The sequence below is a fragment of the Lynx rufus genome, unplaced genomic scaffold (assembly GCF_022079265.1).
Source record: "Lynx rufus isolate CCGP_SWC_20201006 ecotype Redwood Valley unplaced genomic scaffold, mLynRuf1.p SCAF_1, whole genome shotgun sequence".
NCBI classification, from domain to species: Eukaryota; Metazoa; Chordata; class Mammalia; order Carnivora; family Felidae; genus Lynx; species Lynx rufus.
The window spans coordinates 156,894,370-156,914,148 of NW_025814823.1; the positions used below are offsets into that span (position 1 = coordinate 156,894,370).

Sequence of the window (19,779 nt, forward strand, 5' to 3'; positions counted from 1 at the left end):
TCATTCCCTTAGATTCTCCTGAAACCAAGGCTTCCTGGGTCATGGGTCATCCGCTGCCTGCTTTGCCTCAACTGTGACTTTGGCTGAGGGTCTGCTTTTCATCCCACCATCATGACCGATGAACTGCGCTTGAGTCCTCATGGAGCTTCCATCTAGGACTGACTCAACTTTCACTTGCCAAAATAAGCTGGGCACTCCCCTTGGCTGCCATTGTGCATCTAGGCCTAATGGCCACATGTCCCAAGTTTCTGACTTCTAAGACCACTTCCTCACTTGGATGACAAGCCACACGGTGGGTTGTGGGGTCTGGCTCCCTGATCAAGAGCCAGAGAAACAAGATGCAACAATAGCCTTCTGGTGGGGTGAACTTAGATTAATGGAATAGGAGCTGGGAAGATAACTCCCCACAACACTCTCCCTCTCACAGACTGCTTCAAAGGATGATTCTCCAGATTACCTGTCCACATGTGGCCAGGTGGGTGCATAGCAACCAGCTCTGTCTCTGAAACTCAGGAAACAGTGGCCATCCCACCAATATACTGCCTTGCATTGCCTCCTACTCTTCCCTGCCTTATGGTTTTTGTCTCTCACTCTCAGTGCCTGGGGTTCTATCTCCCAATAAAGCATCAGAACTTAATCATTGCCTCAAACTCTCTTTTTTAGGGAGTTTGGCTAATGTGAAAACCATTGACACAATTCAATCCCCTCAGTAACAGATGTCTAAAACACAAACCTAACTACACCCCTCCCCTAGGTTCCCACCACTTCTGAAATATCCTTAACAAGGCAATGGTGCACTCCATGACTTACCATCAGCTGTCGTTTGCTGACTCACACTTATGACTCAAGTCATTGCAGACAGCTGATGATTCTCCCACCATCCATGCTAGGGCGTAGCTCTTTCTTTGTGTTTGGATAAAGCAACCCTCTGCCTGAGCTGATATATCTATCTTTGCTTGCCAAGTTTAATAATTCTCAATGAAATAACCTGCAGTTGTCTTTCTCTGCCAGGATCCTGAGACTTCAATGGCAGGCATCTAGCATAGCACCCAGAATATCGTTGGTGCTTTGTAAGTACTGAAGTACTTATGGACAATATGGAAGTGAAGAGAGGTCCAAAATTTACCCACGGTGACAGTAGCAGACCAGGGCTAGTGTGTAATGTACCCATTCTACCACCCTCTATTATCCCCCTAGAAAGGGGTTTGATTTCTTTTCAACACTTGTTTCTCTCACTCATTAACCCATTTATTCATGAACTATTTAAGTGTGTCAGGCCTCTGCTATGTATCCTCTATTAGATTTTAGGAACTCAGTCATTCTAAGCCCACTATTTCTCATCTCCTTTTTCCCAGAACTACCACAGACTCAGCGTGTTGCCTTGAACAAAGTTCAAATGGCTTCAGACTCTGCGACCAGGGGTTCAGAACACCAAAGTTTTAATAAAGCTTATTCATTAGCATTGTGCTATTATGCAAGTCACTTAAAGTTTTTGTACATCAGCTTTGTTCACTTATAAAATGGAAAACAATTTTTTTAAATGCCTCCTCTTTGCATAGAGTTGTAAGAACACAGGAGTAACAGATGAGCAACTACTTTGAAAAGTTGAAAGTACTATCTAAATATAATATGTGGTTTTATTGTTGTATATGCCTTGGTTTGATGTTGGAAAATTTAAAAACTTACTATATATTCTGAACCCAGCTCATCAATCCATCAATCAATAGAAGAATCAAAACAGACTTGAAACTGAAGATTTCAAAGCTACTTTCTCTCATTCTACACATGGGGAAATTGAGGCTCAGAGAAATTTAATGATGGCAAGAACTTGAAAGTTTCCTGACTTCCATGTGAAAGCTTAAAGTTCTTTGTGCTTTTAAAAAACTGTATGCATTTAATCACATGAAAGAAATATGTCACATTTATTTGGTGACATTTCCCCTTAAGAGTACAGAGTAAAATTTCAGTGCTCTTACCATCTTTTTTTCTCCTCTGTCCTTCTATCTGCCATGCCTGAACTAGTGACCAGTGATATTCCTCCCAGATGAAATAGTCTTGAGCTTAGCACCCTGCACGTATACATGTACATACGTGTGAGAACACTGGGGTGCAGGAGTAAATGTTAGGACTATTGGGATTTTTTTTTAATTTAAAAACAGGGCAAGAATCAAGCTTTATAAATGTTTAATATATGCATTAACACAGGTGTCCCATGCATCAGATATGTCACTTATGGCCTGTAAGTATTTTAGGAAAGAGTAGGAACTACATAACATAGAGGGGTAGACAGTGGCCCCCTTACTTGCTGACTTGCTTTCACCGAATTGCAGTTCATATATGCCTTGTTAAATGGATTTACAGATTATATAATCTAGTTTTAACTGAACTAATCCTCACAAAATGGACAATTGGCTTTAAAAGATCCCAGTAAAGAAACTGTGGATTGAAGATAATGCTAATTGAACAAGCACCAGTGAGCAGAATGATAAACAAGAATCTGCAGAGACACCACTTCTGCTCTTAGCTGAGCTCTATGTCAGCCACATTCTGATTCACAAACCAGTGATGGTCTAATCAGATCTAGCAAGAATTCAGCCCAAACAACCCCAAATTATCAAGACAATGTTTGCAATAGAAATTTACATCTACGTTGACAATAAACTTGTTCAGTGTGTGCTGTGCCTTGAAGTATTAGCTAATGATATTATAAAGCCATCATGATTAGCAAGACATTTGAAAACAAAGTCTTCAGAATAAGAAGACAAGCCTCTGTGGAATTTCTTTGGTGGGGGTGGGGGGTGGTAATTTAAAAAAACAACAACAACACATATTTTACATAATTGTGACCAAATGTAACAATAACATTATGAAGCTTTTTGAGATTTTGTAATATATGAGAACCCTTTTACATTAGTAAGACTAGTAACACATGATATATTACAAAATTTTATACTATGGATCAATATAATACACAATTCCTTAGAATTTTTGCATTTTCAAGACTTCAATACATAACCACTAACGTGTTTTCAAGTTTCACAACTATGCAGTTTTTACACCATCTCTGACATTATAAAATGCTCAGGCTGCTCTTGCTTCTCTGTTGTTAGAAGTTGTCACTGTTGAACTCTGTTCGGGGAGAGTGCTGTATTAGAGCAACTTGTGACAATCTCCATTGCCTGACATGAAGGTAAACTATTTAATATACACATAGTGGTGCCTGAAAGCTGTCTTTGGAAACTCTGCCCACTGTATAAGAAACACTGCATTGAGTATGAACTTTTGGAAGAAGTCTTCAGAAGAAAAGAATAGTAACCCATGCAGGAAAATAGATTGAAATCTTAGGTTGATTTTATGGAAAACCAAGACAAGAATCAATGACACATTCCATTCTTTCCTTAAATATGATCGATCTCACTAATGAAATATTTCACTCAATCCTCAGTGAGAAAAATAGTGAAATATAATGATTTCATGAAAAAACTCTCTTCAGTTTAGAGTTTTCTGACTAGCTGTCTTTGTGCTTTCAAATTAATAATGCAGGAGGATTGTTTTCGTTCTATGTAGGAAGTAAAAGAATTATTGGAGAATTGGTATCATAAATAAGAACCTATGCAAATCAGAGCCTATAGAGTGTCAAATGCACTGACCTTCAACCTTCAGAGAACATTAATTTTGTTAATATCCAAAGTCAAAGGCTGTATTCCCCATTTGCTATGCTATACCGGAACACACATATGTGTGCACCTACACATCCCACGTTCTGTTTCCTTTGGCATTACACACAAGAGTCACAGATTTATTTTTATGGTTGTAGATTCTGGAAGCATTTGTTCTTCATCCAGAACTTGCCCATTTGGAATAAGTTTTTCTTATCAAACACCATTAATAAAAATTTTGTTGAAATAGATCTCTGTAGGGAAGCTTACATCTGTAGCACTTTGTTCTCATGGGCAGGACCAACTCCTCAGCCCCGATAACAATGCAACAAATAAAGTCAGTACCAATTCCCCAACTGAAAATATATGTACCCCAAATCAATGCCACTTTCAAGATAAACAAGCATTTTGCACACTAATAAATAATGCCATAAATCTTGCTATATTGGGTTGCAAATAACTCCAACTGAATAAAATTGCTTGACACAGGATTTACTTATTCTGCACGTTCATAAAAACAACTTGTTCTCTGACAGCACTCATTCTTGGCAATTTACCGCAGCTGTCAGCAGCCAATTTGTTCAGATTACTGCTCTGCATAAAAGTGTAACAATCATGAGGATTTATTAGCTGATTATCGTAAAGGTGGCAGTCCGTCTTGCCTGCCAAAATGCAGGTGATCAGAAAGTTAAATAATTACATGCAGATTAACATTATTTCACCTTTACTTGATATTTGTAGTTCAGCGACAGGTAAAATGTGTTGTTCAAACTTGCACTATTGTGTAGACCACCTGAGTTGGTTTATGGACTACCTGGCATTTTATTGAGCACTTCATGGCTTCAGAACATACTGGGTTCAAGACCAAAGTGAAAGGAGTGTTGTCTTTAGAGCCAGGAGTTCTGGATTTGAATCTCGGATCAATCACCCAGATGCATACTAGCTGAGCAAACTCTAAATCTATTTTCTGCCTCACTTTTTGCATCTACAAAACTGGCATAATATGAACGACTCTTGTTACCCCCTAAAAGTGAGCTAATGTAATTGTGCCCTATTCATTGTAGAGCACTGTTACTATTGTTTCTTTCTACTCATGGTAATTTCATTTTTCTGTAAAATTTACCTACCAGGGGGCATTAACTCTTTGGATATAATAATAATGAAAAAGTTATAAGTATTGGGTAAAAGTGTAGACTACTTTTAAAAAAATGCAACAATTTAGTATTTTTTAAGTATAAGTATTACTCAGGCACTTTCACCTTTAACTCATTAATTCTCCCCTTTTGGATTATATATACATAGCTTTCTTCAATTACACTGAAATTTTATACCTGTCACTAAGTCATACTGTTCTAACTGCCTCTGCATTGATGCCTATTGTTAAATTATGGATTTACGGTTAACCCTTGAACAATATGGGGGTTAGGGACACCAGCCCCCTGGCACAGTAGAACTTCTGTGTATAACTTCCGGCTTCCTGCAAATTTAACTACTATAGCCTACTGTTGACAGGAAGCCGTACTGATAACATAAATAGATGATTCACATATATTTTATATGTTATATGTATTATATGTTATATTCTCACAAAAAAGAAAGTGAGAGAAAGGAAAATGTCATTAAGAAAATCATAAGGAAGAGAAAATGCATTTATAGTGCTCTACAATATTTATCGAAAAAAATCTCTGTATACGTGGACATCTGTAGTTCAAGCCCATGTTGTTTAAAGGTCAACTGTACTGAGAGAAGGAAGAGCCATAATTTTCAGTATTAAATCAAACTTCAGATCTTTAAATTAAAATCTGGCAAATATTTATTAAACACCTATTATATGCCATATACTTTTCTAGGCATTGGGAATGTGACAGTGAACAAAAACAAAACACTCAAAACTCTCTGCCTTCACGAAGCTTATATTCTCTGCCTTCACAAAGCTTATATTCTAGTGGTGGGAAATAAATGATAAAACACATAACTGAAATGTATAGTAGGTCAAATGGTGGTTACTTCTATGGAGAAAAACAAAGCAGGATAGGGGAAAGGGGGGATTTAAATAGGGTTGGTATGGATGCCTCCCTGATGTGACATTTGTACAGAGACCTGAAGAAGATAAAGAAGCAATCCAGGTGGATATCTGAAGAAAGAGTGTCACAGATGTAGGGGAAGGTCCTCAGGTGGGAGGGTGTCTGGTGTGCTTGAGGAAGAGCAAAGAGGCTGGAAAAGAGTAGAGGGAGAGAGGGGCGGAACAGCAGAAGTTCAGGGTAGAGTGGTGATGGGGCTGGATCCTGAGAAGCATTATAGGCCACTATAAGGACTTAGCCAGGTTTTGCCCAGATTAGGATGGGAAAACGTTGAAGGGTTTTGAGCAGAGGAGTCAAATTATTTTATTTGTTTTCTGTGGAAGGAAGAACACGAGGCTATGGCTATTGTCTACATGAGAGTTGATGGTAGCTTCAACCAGAATTATTATGATCAAGATAATGACAGGAGTGAATTCTGAATGAGACATTGGATCAGATGGACTTGACAGATATATTTAGAACTCTACATCCCAAAGCAACAGAATATACTTTCTTCTCGAGTGCACATGGAACATTCCCCAAGATAGATCATATACTGGGTCACAAAACAGCCCTTCATAAGTTTACAAGAATTGAAATTATACCATGCATACTTTCAGAACACAATGCTATGAAGCTTGAAATCAACCACAGGAAAAAGTCTGGAAAACCTCCAAAAGCATGGAGGTTAAAGAACACCCTACTAACGAATGAGTGGGTCAACCAGGCAATTAGAGAAGAAATCAAAAAATATATGGAAACAAACGAAAATGAAAATACAACAATCCAAATGCTTTGGGACGCAGCGAAGGCAGTCCTGAGAGGAAAATACATTGCAATCCAGGCCTATCTCAAGAAACAAGAAAAATCCCAAATACAAAATCTAACAGCACACCTAAAGGAAATAGAAGCAGAACAGCAAAGGCAGCCTAAACCCAGCAGAAGAAGAGAAATAATAAAGATCAAAGCAGAAATAAACAATATAGAATCTAAAAAAACTGTAGAGCAGATCAACGAAACCAAGAGTTGGTTTTTTGAAAAAATAAACAAAATTGACAAACCTCTAGCCAGGCTTCTCAAAAAGAAAAGGGAGATGACCCAAATAGATAAAATCATGAATTCTGAATACATTTCGAAGGAATCATTGGTAGGTTGCTGACGGGTTTCATAAGAGTGAGAGAAAGAAAAGAAGCAAATAGGACTCTATGGTTTTGGCATTAGCAACACACGGGAGAATTTGAAAGGCAGAGAAGATTTGGGGATATTGGGTATCAGAAGTTTGGCCTTGGACCTGCTAAACTGAAGAATTCTATTAGGCATTCTAGGGAGATATCTAGCAGGGAGGTGATGTGGAATCTGGAGCTCAGAGAAGAGTTATGGAGTGGAGCTCGTTGTCATTATTGATCTCAGACAGTATGGAAAGTACAAGAGTAGATGGAATCAGTAGGGGAGCAAGTGTAGACAGAGAAGATGCCCAAGGAGTGGGCTTTGAGGCTCTCTAGAACTAAAACAGCAGGGAGATGAGGAAAATTCTGTGAATGAGACCAAGAAGGAACAAGTGATGAGGTAAAAGAAAAACAAAGAGTCTGGTGTTTTAAAAGCCAAGTGAAAAAGGTGTTTTAAGGTAATGAAGCAATCAGCCAAGTCCAGTACTACTTCTGGATGAAATTAAGATGAAGGTTGAAAATCGGCCATTGGATTTAACAACTCAGTGGTCACAGGGGACCTTGACAAGAGCAGTTTGTATGGACTATTAGCAGCATAAGCCTGACTGCATGGGTTCAAGAGAGAATTGGAAAGGGCAATGTTCAGTGTTAAATAGCTTTCACTGTATCAACACTCCAAATTTGCAAGTGGCCTTTTCACTCATAGCCAGCCTTGTCTTTCTAATGAAAAAAAAAAAAAAAACCAAAAACCAAAAAACAAAAAAACCAAAAACCCAAAATACTGTTATTGAGCATACATTATTTACAAAACACATTTTCAAAAATCATTATATGTGACCAAAACTGGAAAATAAAGTGGACAATAACAAAACTATAACACAATAAACTAGTCTACGTAGATAATCCGATCCATGCAACTGTTCTCGAATGTAGGATTGAATTTAGGTAGTATCCTCAAAAAAAATTAACAGTCATGGAAATAACAGTATTATCCTTCATGGCCAACTTTAAATCTACTCACCAACTACCAGCCAACTCCCAGAATATTCTCTAATTTGTAAGTTAATACAGACACACCTAACTGTTCTCATCACAAAAAAGAAATAATTTGATGTGATAGAGGTGCTAACTCTAGCTACCATGACAATCATATTATAATATATAAATGCCACAAATCAGCTATTGTATACCTTAAATTTATATTAGCTACATGCAAAAATATTTATAAATAAATAAATAAATAAATAAATAAATAAATAAATAAATGTTAACAGGGCATAAAATGTTGTGATGATAGCTTGCAAAACAAGACAGAAGACCATGATGGATTTTACTCCTATTACTTTACTCCTAAACTCTCATTTAATGGAAGGAATTCTCATCTAAACTACCCTAGGAACTGAGGAATTTTATTACAATCTGCATTATTTCCAATGTAACTACACAACCTTCACATAAACACAGCGACTTTATTCTGCCTACCACTTAGGTATAATAATATCTTGCTTTTCGAGGGCAGGATGTGTTTAAAGTATAATTTAATAAACATAAAGTAGAGACCTTGAGTTGCTGGTGCTATCTGGACATTGGATAGATTTGAAATAATGATTTACCATAGTCATTTCCTTCTTCTGCAACAGACACCTTGGTTAAATTGGCCAAGCATACAAAAAGTTTTTACTGAACATATGTAATTACCTCAAAATTTGACAATACCCCCTTTATTGTGTAAAGGGGTTTTAACTGATACTCAAAAGCGTCCTAAAGAGTCATCTCGCCTACACCTGTGCTCTTGTGTACTCTGAAACTTTTTTTGGCTTAAATTGCTTTTATAGGCTATTATGTTTGGCATATGACCAAAAATGGTTTTTTGTTTTTTGGTTTTTTTTTTTGAGAAAGAGAGCAAGAACACGGGCACACTCTTGTGTGCACAAGCTGGGGAGGGGCAGGCGGAGAGGGAGAAAGAGAATCTTAAGCAGGATCCATGACCATCATGGAGCCTGACAGGGAGCCTGATCTCTGGACCATGAGGTCATGACCTGAGTCAAAATCAAGGGCTGGATGCTTAACCGAATTTGCCACCCAGGTGCCCCAAAATGGATTTTTTTTTAAAAAGTGAGGCTGATGGGTAAGTTTTTATTATATTTAGAAAAAAAAATGTAACTTGAGGTAAAAGTAATTTATTCAAAATGAATAAGAATTTTAAAAAAACCCTATGATCCTTTAATGGTAGCATTTGGACTTACCACCCAAGCCAGTTTTTTTTTTTTTAATTTTTTTAGCGTTTTATTTATTTTTTTTATCATTTAAAAAAAAATTTTTTTTTTCAACGTTTATTTATTTTTGGGACAGAGAGAGACAGAGCATGAACAGGGGAGGGGCAGAGAGAGAGGGAGACACAGAATCGGAAACAGGCTCCAGGCTCTGAGCCATCAGCCCAGAGCCCGACACGGGGCTCGAACTCACGGACCGCGAGATCGTGACCTGGCTGAAGTCGCACGCTTAACCGACTGCGCCACCCAGGCGCCCCTCGTTTTATTTATTTTTGAGACAGAGAGAGACAGAGCATGAACAGGGGAGGGTCAGCGAGAGGGAGACACAGAATCTGAAACAGGCTCCAGGCTCTCAGCTGTCAGCACAGAGCCCGACGCGGGGCTCAAACTCACGGACCGCGAGATCATGACCTGAGCCGAAGTCGGCCGCTTAACCGACTGAGCCACCCAGGCGCCCCCAAGCCAGTTTTAATCCCACCAAAGTACTAGGAAGAAGAGCACAAAGTTTTGCCCATCAAGGCAGTGTGGGTTATAGGGCCTAGGGCTCCTTGATTCTGTTTGCTGGGTCCTCCTGTGTAATAACCATGAATATAAAGTACCTGTCTAGAGGCGCCTGGCAGGCTGAGTCGATTTAGTGTCTGACTTGATTTTGGCTCAGGACGTAATCCCAGGGTTGTGAGATCAAGCCTTGCATAGGGCTCTGTGCTGAGTGTGGAGCCTGCTTAAGATTCTCTCTCTCTCTCTCTCTCTCTCTCTCTCTCTCTGTCTCTGTCTCTGTCTCTCTCCCTCTCTCCCTCTGCCCCTCTTGCCTGCTCACACATGCTGTCTCAAATTAAAAACAAAAATAAAAAACTTGTCTAACAATCTAGGCAAAGCCCAAGCTAGAAACTATACACAGGTGGTAACACCTCCAAGATCTAGAAAAAATAAAAAGGGTGGATATACACCCAACTAGATTACTAGTTTATTATAAAAAGAGATAATTCAGGAACAGCCAGATGGAAGAGATACCCAGACAAGGTAGGGGGAAAGGACACAGAGCTTCCACACCCACTCAGGCATGCCAGTCTCCTAGCACCTCCACATGCTCACCAACAACAAAGCTCCAGAAATGAATTTCTTCTCTTCCCAAATTTCTTAAGACTTCCTTAGCTCCCCCAGTTACCAAAAACAATCCCTATGATCTTCAGATCAGCCAGTTGAGATCTTCAAATCAGATCTCTCAAAATTTGCCAAATTATGGGCAAACCTATAGAAACAAGGTGAAATGAGATGAACAGTTCCCCCTCTCTACCAACCATTTCCGCAATATAATTAGCCATGCCCTTGAAGAATTCATAATATTACAAAGTGAGGAAAAGGTAAAGGTCAGTACCAGATGGGCTGAGAAATCATCATAATTTCCAAATTTGGAAATTATTTTCAAAGAAAGAATAAAATATATAAAAGGATATCTGTTATCACAGGAAAAAAATAGAAAAAGGGATAAGATGTACTTCATGTAATATGGACCCAGAAGTACAGGAAGGCAGTATGCTGTAGCCATGATTTCATTATCTTACCAATATAAGTATGATTATAAAGTAAAGAGATTGAGGTAGCAAGTTACACATGACAGTCATACTGATTTATCTTATGGTAACCAAATATAGCTAATGTTGCCATAAATTATGAAAATGAATTAATTATTCAAGGAACAGCTAGACAGCACCTACTTGAAAGAGCTCGTAGCATGTTGAGGGAGATAGAAACATAGATATATAATCATAATGAGAGGTATTCAGTGTATCAACAGATATACACTGCTACTTAAGCTAGTGGTATATCCCAAAGAGAACAAGGTCAAACTTAAAGAAAACTCTGAAAATACTGTTTTACTAAAGGGAAAAAATATGCAGTGAAGACCTGTCCTTTAAAAAGGATTGAAACAGTATTAGGTTATGGTAGTTTTTTCCATTTCATTTTGCAAGTAAAATATTAAAGTATAAATGAAGCTATTTAACCTCTCACTTTATAATCCTATAAAGAAAACCATTGTTTAAAAAATATATATCAGAGTCACACACAAAAAAACCAAAAAACAAAGAGATAAATATGTTGGGTCAGATTCCTGTTCTTACTTTTCTAGCATAAAATTTCCTTAATTATTATTAGTATATATGCATTTCTTCATGCTGTGTGTTTAGAGACTTGGAATTCATGTGACCTGCAATGAAGAAAGAATTTTCTAAACCAACAAATTCTCCTGTACACTGTACTTTATTTTAATATAGGCAGGTTTCAATATGTTTTGCTACAAAGGCACATACATATCAAAAAATAAAAACAGATTTTAAGCAAGGAAACAGTTCATATAATTCAAGTAGTCGTTCAAAATAACCTTGTCTTTGTGGAGAGATGTCATTAGGCCTCAGAATACTCCTTCCTTCACTGCATTATTAGATTAACATGGATCTGCCTCTCTTACATATTTCCATCACTAAAACTTGAGAACTCTACAGATTTATGAACTCCTTGGAGATTATAAAGATTCTCTACCTTGAAGGGGGGGTTGTAGGAAACAATGCATTTTATGGTCTCACAATATGCTTTATGAAAAGTAATATTATCTTAGATCACTTTACAGACTATGAATGAGCTCTTTGTTTCTTTAAGTATCTTGATCAAATGAGATTCCTCGTTCTCAATTCCCATAACTTTTACACACAATATTCTGACATCTGGAGAAAATTTCTGGATATCAAATTCAGATAGCCTGTCCATGGACTGGTCAAAACTGCCACCTACTGGTCAGTCTTCAAATCTATTTTTCACTTTACCCAAGCATTGCTTTACCTTGGTCAGATCCCTTCCTTCAAAATGGTAAAAGATCAGTTACAATAACTAGACAGAAAGCGATTATCCTTTTAAAAAAATTCACCCTCTCTAGGATGAACCAAAAATACCAAGTCGTACAAACCTGCCAATAAAATCATCCCTTTTCCCAGCGTCTTTGTCCCAGGCAGTGATATCAATGATTCCACCTCTTTCTTCATAGAGATGAAAATCAAATTGTTCCCTCCACTGAGGATTCAAAGTTTTTGGCATAATCTGGAAAACCAAAAAGTAATTATTGTCTTATAAATATAAGTCTTTTAAAAATATTTAACTTTGAGACATTATATCAAAATCAAGGTACTATCTACAAAACTGTATGTGAGATTTGAACAAAAGCTTCCAGAAGTGATGGAAATGAATCATTAGCTCTTTAGCAACCTTACTGCATATCATCTGAAAGAACCCTAAAGGATATGTCCTGAAAACCAAAGGGCATGCCTTCATCATCTTGAATAAGAGATGAGAGATATGAATTATACAGAAAAGGCAAATAGTCTATACGTGAAATGGCTCACTCAGATACTAGCATTTATTTTACATAACCAGTTAATGCACAAAGACATAACTCTCAGCCTGTCATCTCCTAAAAAAGGACTATGTGGATTCCCAGAGTTCTTTTTCCCTTACTCCCTATACACAAGGGAATTCTGAGCTAAATCTGTAAAAATAAAAATAAAAATAAAAATAAATAGTAATGAAACAACAGACAGTGAAGTTCTATGGGAGCAGGAGGAAACAGCAAGTAACTCTGGGGTGGTCGGGCAAACATTTATGTTGGAATCATAGCATTGATGTTTCATCTGATTTTATATCTGGAGAAACTGAGACCTGGAGTTTTACTGACCAACCCCAAATCATTACGTTTTAGTATCTAGACTCTAACTCAGGTCTTTGATTAGAGCTTCAGGTCTCTTTCCCCAAAACAATCTGCCAAAAATGTTTGTAAATTAATATGAATGTGTGTGTACAATTTCTATGTTGCAAATACCAGAAAGCTATCTGAAGTGCAATTGTGTAACTTCAAGCATTCAGATAAGACATCTGGTAGAATCAATGAATGAAGTGACCCATACTGATGTGCTTTGAAACTTCATTCACCACTGGGTTAAAAACATTCATATTTGTTTCCCTATTCTTTCTTTTTAGCAGGAGCGCATGCAATGGCCTTTTCTCTTTTGAATGTATGAGAGACAAATCTTCAGATGTAAAGACTCTGAAAGCAATGAAGTATGTTATGTGCAAAGGTAATACAAATGAATCACAATTTTTAAAGTTCATAATCTGAAATTAATCAGCAATATATCATGGAAGGAAAGAGCAAAGAGAGACACATGTCCATAGCTAGATTTCATATTTCATACCTAAAGAGCAGAACTATAAAAAATAAGTAATGTTTTAAGCCTACTAGAACACAGAGATGATGTTAATTGATAAAGGACAAGACAGAAGTGGTCATAGGTGCCTATTTTTGGAATCAGTAGTTTCCTTAAAATATGTTATTAAGTCCATGGCAGAAAAAAAGAAAAAAGATGGCATTAGATGGATCCTATGATAATTCAAACCTCTCATTATTGGGCTCAGATGCACTTCTGTGCTGTTTTGGGGATGGTCTATCTTACTTATTTGGCCATAAAGAGCCTAATTTTTCAGTTTCCTTTTTTAGGATTGTCTTCCCTATATGATTTTCCTTCAGGTCAGAAATGATGCTTTCCCCTTCCACGTGGGCATTCAAGAAGATAACCAATCAGCCTGAGAGTAATTCTCACTGCCTACTAATGAGTCAGCTCTGTGATATTACTAACCCCCTTAGTTACTGATGAAAACTTCCTGTGCCAGAAGGAACCTAGCAGGCTGTTTATCAAAAGTTCTAGAAAATGGTAATGTCAAAGTGAAATTATTCTCATCAAAGTAGAATGTGATTTTTAATACAAGATAGATAGGATGAGTTTTCAAGCTATGAATAGTAGCTGTAGAAGCCGACCATTAAAGAGGTTGTATTGTGTTTTGTTTTTGTTTTTGTTTTTTGCTGTTTTTTGTTTTTCTTTAAAGTTTTAATTTATTTATTTAGGTGATCTCTACACCCAGTGTAGGGCTCCAACTCAGAACCCTGAGATAAAGAGTTTCATGCTCTTCAGACTGAGACAGATAGGCACCCCAAAGAGGTTTTATTTGGATACAACACAGATAAGACATGTGTCCCAAATATCACTATGACTACTATGACCTTTACTGATTATAATTCCTTCTATCAAAAATATGACACTAATATGATTATTTAATGTATTATTACTATTAATATAATTGTTGTTAAACAATATCTTGTTCTTAAGGCTGCTACTCTTCCTGCTGCTACTACCATTTATTATTTATTATGGACAAGGCAGTATTCCAAGCCCCTCACGTGCGTAACATATATTTATTCAATCTTCTCAATAACTTTACGAGGTAGGCATTATTTTAATTCTCACTCATCTTACAGATGAGGAAATTGGGACATGGAATGGGAGAGTAACTTGCCCCGTAGCATACAGCGGAATTTGGCCCTTTGTTTTCTAAATAAATAAAACAAACAAACAAAAATTGCAATCTGCACTGGTGCAAGTCATTTTGAATAAAACGTTTCAGAGTAAGGAACAAAGATATTTATGGTATGTGAAACAGGGCTATTTGTAGCACTGATACCAGTACTGATTGTAATAATTATAGTAGCCAACACTCTTTGAGCACTTGATGTCCCAGGCCATCGACTTAGGTTTGTTTCACCCCTTTTTTGTTTTGTTTGATTGCTTGTTTGTTATTTTTTTAAAGAGATAGTTCCAACTATTATTCCTGTGTTATAGGTGAAATTGAGACAGAGTAGTACTTTATGCAAGGTCACATAGCACATTGAGTAAGAAACGTGATAATATAGTTATTGGTCTGGTTTGCTGACGTGATATTCAAAAGAAATTCTGTTAAGCATTTGAAAAAGTATCTAGTGTTTTTATCTCCTAAAGCATGGCTATTAACCAACCACTGCCTTCCAAATAAGGCTGGAACAGGAGAGAGATACGGTTACCTTGCTCTTGTACTTCTGATGCCCAAGCCGGAACTTCACATAGGGGTCACTCAACCCATTTGAATCCATTGCCTTGAGATCTCGTCCCTCAATCAATGTGATGCTGACTATTCCTCTCCAAAGATGTGATTTTCTGTGTACATCTGATAGACGTAAACTTTGGGTCTGAAACTTTGGGTAAAGGAAAACAGAGTTAGCTTATTGAGTTTTAACCCCAAATACCTTATCTGGCATTACCCTTTCTCCTGTTACAAGTTTTTGAAAATAAAAATGGTAGGTAGTTACAATTTAAGAAAATAAACATAATTGACAGATTATTATTAATTACAGAATTGTTAATGAATGTGAAATTATCCTTTCATGATAAATTTAAGGTTGTTGTATGAGAAGTGAATGCTCAAAATAAGGTCTAATAATCCACCTCTTTAAATTACAAGATGTAGATACTTCAAGAATATCAGAATATTTGCCTTTGTGTCAAATATGCCAGTGTCAAAAAACTATTAGGAATACCAATATATGCCAGTGTCAAAAAACTATTAGGAATACCAAAGGCCTCATCCACACTGTGATATTTAATTTTTAATTAGTTATGATTTTTAAAAACCTTTCATGTTACAAGTTGGTTTTTAAGATTAGTTATAAGTTCTATTCAATTAAAAACCTTCTTTATTGCTATGTTAGGAGATAGCTGAGTTTCAGCTCACTAGAGAACTACTTAAAGTACCACAGACCAGAAAACAAAATCAACATGCCCATCGGAGTTGTCTGGTTTATGCTGAAACTTGCATCAACATTTTTTAAATTACGTATGTGATTTTCATTGGTGGGTGTGTTACTGAGTTTCTCATTCTAGTACTTGAACATTGTCTTTAATGATTTTTATTATGCCCAATGCTAAGTCACAATATTCAAACAAGCAAATGAAGTAAAAAATTTTAACATTAGGAAGCCTACAAAAAACAGCTCTATAATCTCTTTGAACTAAACAGCACATACAACAAATTCAAGTAGCTAAAATGTTAAAATCTTTTCCATTTGGATTCAGAACCAAGCAGTACTATAAAAACTGCTATATCTTTCATATTGCCAAGCATGTTTTCTTCACTTACAGTCATTTCATGAAGAAATTCAACATGTCTCTCAATCTCAAAGTACTCCACTTCTAAATGATAGATTAACTCTACTTTCAGTCTAATTCCGTCTATGTTACCATTATAAAGTTATAGCCTATTTTGTATATCTCCCTCTCCCACCTTGAATCCTACTTTTTCTTTTCCATACCACACTAATGTGATAGCCATTTTTATCTGTCATTATTAAAAGTAATACATTTCAGGGGCCCTTGGGTGGCTCAGTAGGTTAAGCGTCAGACTTTGGCTTAGGTGTTGATCTCACAGTCTGTGAGTTTGAGCCCTGCATTGGGTTCTGTGCTGACAGCTCAGAGCCTGGAGCCTGCTTCTGATTCTGTATCTCCCTCTCTCTCTGTCCCTCACCAGCTGTACTCTGTCTGTCTCTCTCTCAAAAAATAAATAAACATTAAAAAATTTTTAAATGTAATACATGTCAGGGTGTTTATTAGCAAAATGAGAACTATGCTCCTCAAAAACCAATATTTTTAATATTTGAACATTTTAATGGAAATCTCTCTAAATCACATTGCCTATTTCCCTGCCTCGGTGGCCAGCAAATTTTGCAGGACATTGCTTTGTGACTTTGCCTTATTAATATTAACACAGGACTGTGCCTGCACACTGCACACCTTTGTGAACTCCACGGGTGGAGTTCAAGAGTGTTCTGAGGTGCCATGGAGTTTCACAGGCCTCCTGTAACTTCCCCAGGACTCCACAGTCTGCTTCAGCTGGAGTCCCACTGCTCTCGTCTGTTTTACACATTGGGTTTCTACTCTGGACTGTGTTTGAATAAGGATTTCCCCGATTAAACAAATTTATTGTACCAAGTGACCTTGAAGGGGTTCTAAGATTTCATGCTACTTATTAATATATAACGCAGCAAGAGATAACAGTGTATTTTTATTTATCTATTTTGTCTGTCTATCTATCTATCTATCTATCTATCTATCTATCTATCTACCTACCTACCTGTCTACCTATCTACCTATCCATTCATCCACCCACCACTGCTGCTATTGAGATGGCCTCTCACTGAAGACTAGTCTAGAGAAACAAGTTCTAAACTCTGGGTCTGGAAGTTTTGTTAAGGAATAGGAGTGGCAAAGAAGGAAAGAAGAAAAACGAATTTGTGATAAGAAGAAATAATTATCTTGGCGAAGACCAAGGAGTTAGTAACAACCCATTTACATAGAGCTTAAAATAGAATTTAAAAGTGTACATGTATACATTTTATCACTTCATTTTCTCCAGGTAAGTGAGTCGTTATATTTGAAATGACATTCCAGTCTAGCTTTTCCTTCATGGTTAGTATGCGAAATCACCTTCTACTTTTCTATTATATGAGCATCTGTATTCTTTGCTATTACATGAGCGTATGTATTCATTCTTACAATATTTCAGCTTGTTGATGGATATACTCAATAACATTTTCTATGCAGTCTAGAAGTAGAAGTCAAACTCTGCACTCAAATTATATGTGGGTACAATCTAGGCTATACAGCATCTTCCATTAGCAATGCTAGTTTCTCGAATGGTACCACGTCTGAAACTCTTACTTGCGTGTCCCTCCTTTCATTTCTCACATGAGAACAAGAACTTTACTTACAGGGTGGGAAGGAGAAAGAATACTCCATGGGATCTTTCATGCTTTCACAGAAATAAAATGAAGTTCATGGTGGCTTTACCTACTGCCATTAGTTACAAAATGCTTTTCTATAACCTGGAAGAACATTCCTAAAATGACCTGGAAAGCTAAGGGAGAGGAGAAGGGGGAATATTTCTTCACACAAACAGGGTTAATAAATGTGAGAATTAAGTTGATATGCATGAAAGGTTAAAAGGAAAAAGGGGAGGAGGTCCCAAAGACATACTAACCAGGTATCATTTTAAAAGGAATTTTTCCTTCTCCAAAAATTTCTTTTATCAAAAATGGTGCTCTTCTAAAAAGAAGCTCCGCAATTCATTTGTGATTTGATTAACTGCATAGTCATGAAATAGAAAAATATTTAGTGTAAGTGTGAAGAATAGGAACTTGAAGTAAAATTATAAGGCAAAGAGGGAAGATATAAATTTATACCACCAGTAGTAGGAAAGACATTTATTTTTTTGTTTAAAAAACTTTTTTTAATGTTCATTTATTTTTGAGAGAGAGAGAGAGAGACAGAGTGTGAGCAGAGGAGGGGCAGACAGAGAGGGAGACACAGAATCTGAAGCAGGCTCCAGGCTCTGAGCTTCGAGCTTCTAGCTTCTAGCACAGAGCCCAATGCGGGGCTCGAACTCACAAACTGTGAGATCATGACCTGAGCCGATGTCGGACACTTAACCGACTGAGCCACCAAGGTGCCCCGGAAAGACAATGATTTAACAGAAGTACCCATTTGCATCTTTCCGGCAATTCCTGACAATGTGACTTGGGCGTGTTGCTCCCTCTCTGGGCCCCACTTTTTTTTACCTATGGTTCTCCCGACTCTAGAGCTCCACATGTACTAAGAGCGCTATTCTGTGTGTGTGGTGCTGGAAGGGGGGAAGTAAGGGGAGTTAGAGGTGTCTGTGTGTGTAGGGGCTCCTGAAAAGAAAACAGTATATTCCATAAATGAAAAAGATTTAACCTGCTTAAGATAGCCATTTATAACTTTTATTACTTTTTTAAATCAAAATTTCAAGGAGCTTGTGGATGAGATGGTGACAAATGGAATTCCACAGGGGAAGAAAAAAGAAACTGAAAACCACTAGCTTTAATGCTCTTTAAGGTACTTTCTGAGTCACCTGCTGTTCTGTTTAAAGTTTCTTTCCTCTGTATAGTAAAGTTCTCAAAGTGTGGTCCACAGACCAATGGCATCAGTGTCACCTGAAAAGTGGCTAGAAATTCACAGTTTTTAGCTCCAGCCCAGACCAAGAAAATCGGCTCTGGATTACCCAGACCTCACTCAAGGTCATTATGATACATGCTCAAGTGTACAAACCCCTGCTTTAAAAGTTCTAAGGGTCGTGTGCACTGGCCTTCTCCTATGTTCTAATTACTATTATTAATTACTACAATTGTGAACATTATCCACTCTCTGGCATGGATACCATTTATGCTAATTAAAGTCTTTTAGTCCTGCTTCTAAATTTACTGATTAGGAAAGCAGATTGGTTTGGATAGTTGGAAAATTTAAAGAGAGAAGTAGGGGCCTACTGCAAACTTGTGTTAAGTTTATTATTTTCCTCCTTTAATTTTTTTTTCTCCTAGGCTGTACTTAAATAATACATATTGATGGAAGTATTGATAATTAGTCAACCAAAAATTACTTATTGAGCACCTAAGTGGCAAGGAGTGTTAAATCCAAGACATCCCTCAATAAAACGAACATATTAGAGCTGGGATTTAGTTATCTCAGGGAATGTTTTCAACCACGTCTGTGTTGAAACAGAATTCTGGTTGAGGAGGGAAAGAAAAGGGAGGGAAGAATAAATAGGAAAACCAACCTAGTTTCAAAGCAAAGAACCAACATTGCAAAAGGAAGAAAGAATCTTTGAACTTTTAAACAGGTAATTCCCCAATTTTAGTGGT

The 19,779-nt window shown here is 37.1% G+C and overlaps 1 protein-coding gene across 26 annotated transcripts in view; it reads right to left on the reverse strand.

Annotated features, from left to right (window-relative positions):
* MCTP1 (multiple C2 and transmembrane domain containing 1) overlaps positions 1-19,779 on the reverse strand; it is a 525,474-nt gene that overhangs the window by 186,696 nt on the left and 318,999 nt on the right. For all 26 annotated transcript variants that reach the window (XM_047089153.1, XM_047089172.1, XM_047089119.1 and 23 more), the window contains 2 exons: positions 15,094-15,264; positions 12,118-12,248 (listed from right to left, as the gene is read on the reverse strand). In XM_047089153.1, coding sequence (XP_046945109.1) covers positions 12,118-12,248; positions 15,094-15,264 — 302 coding nt within the window. The remainder of the gene's footprint in view (positions 1-12,117; positions 12,249-15,093; positions 15,265-19,779) is intronic.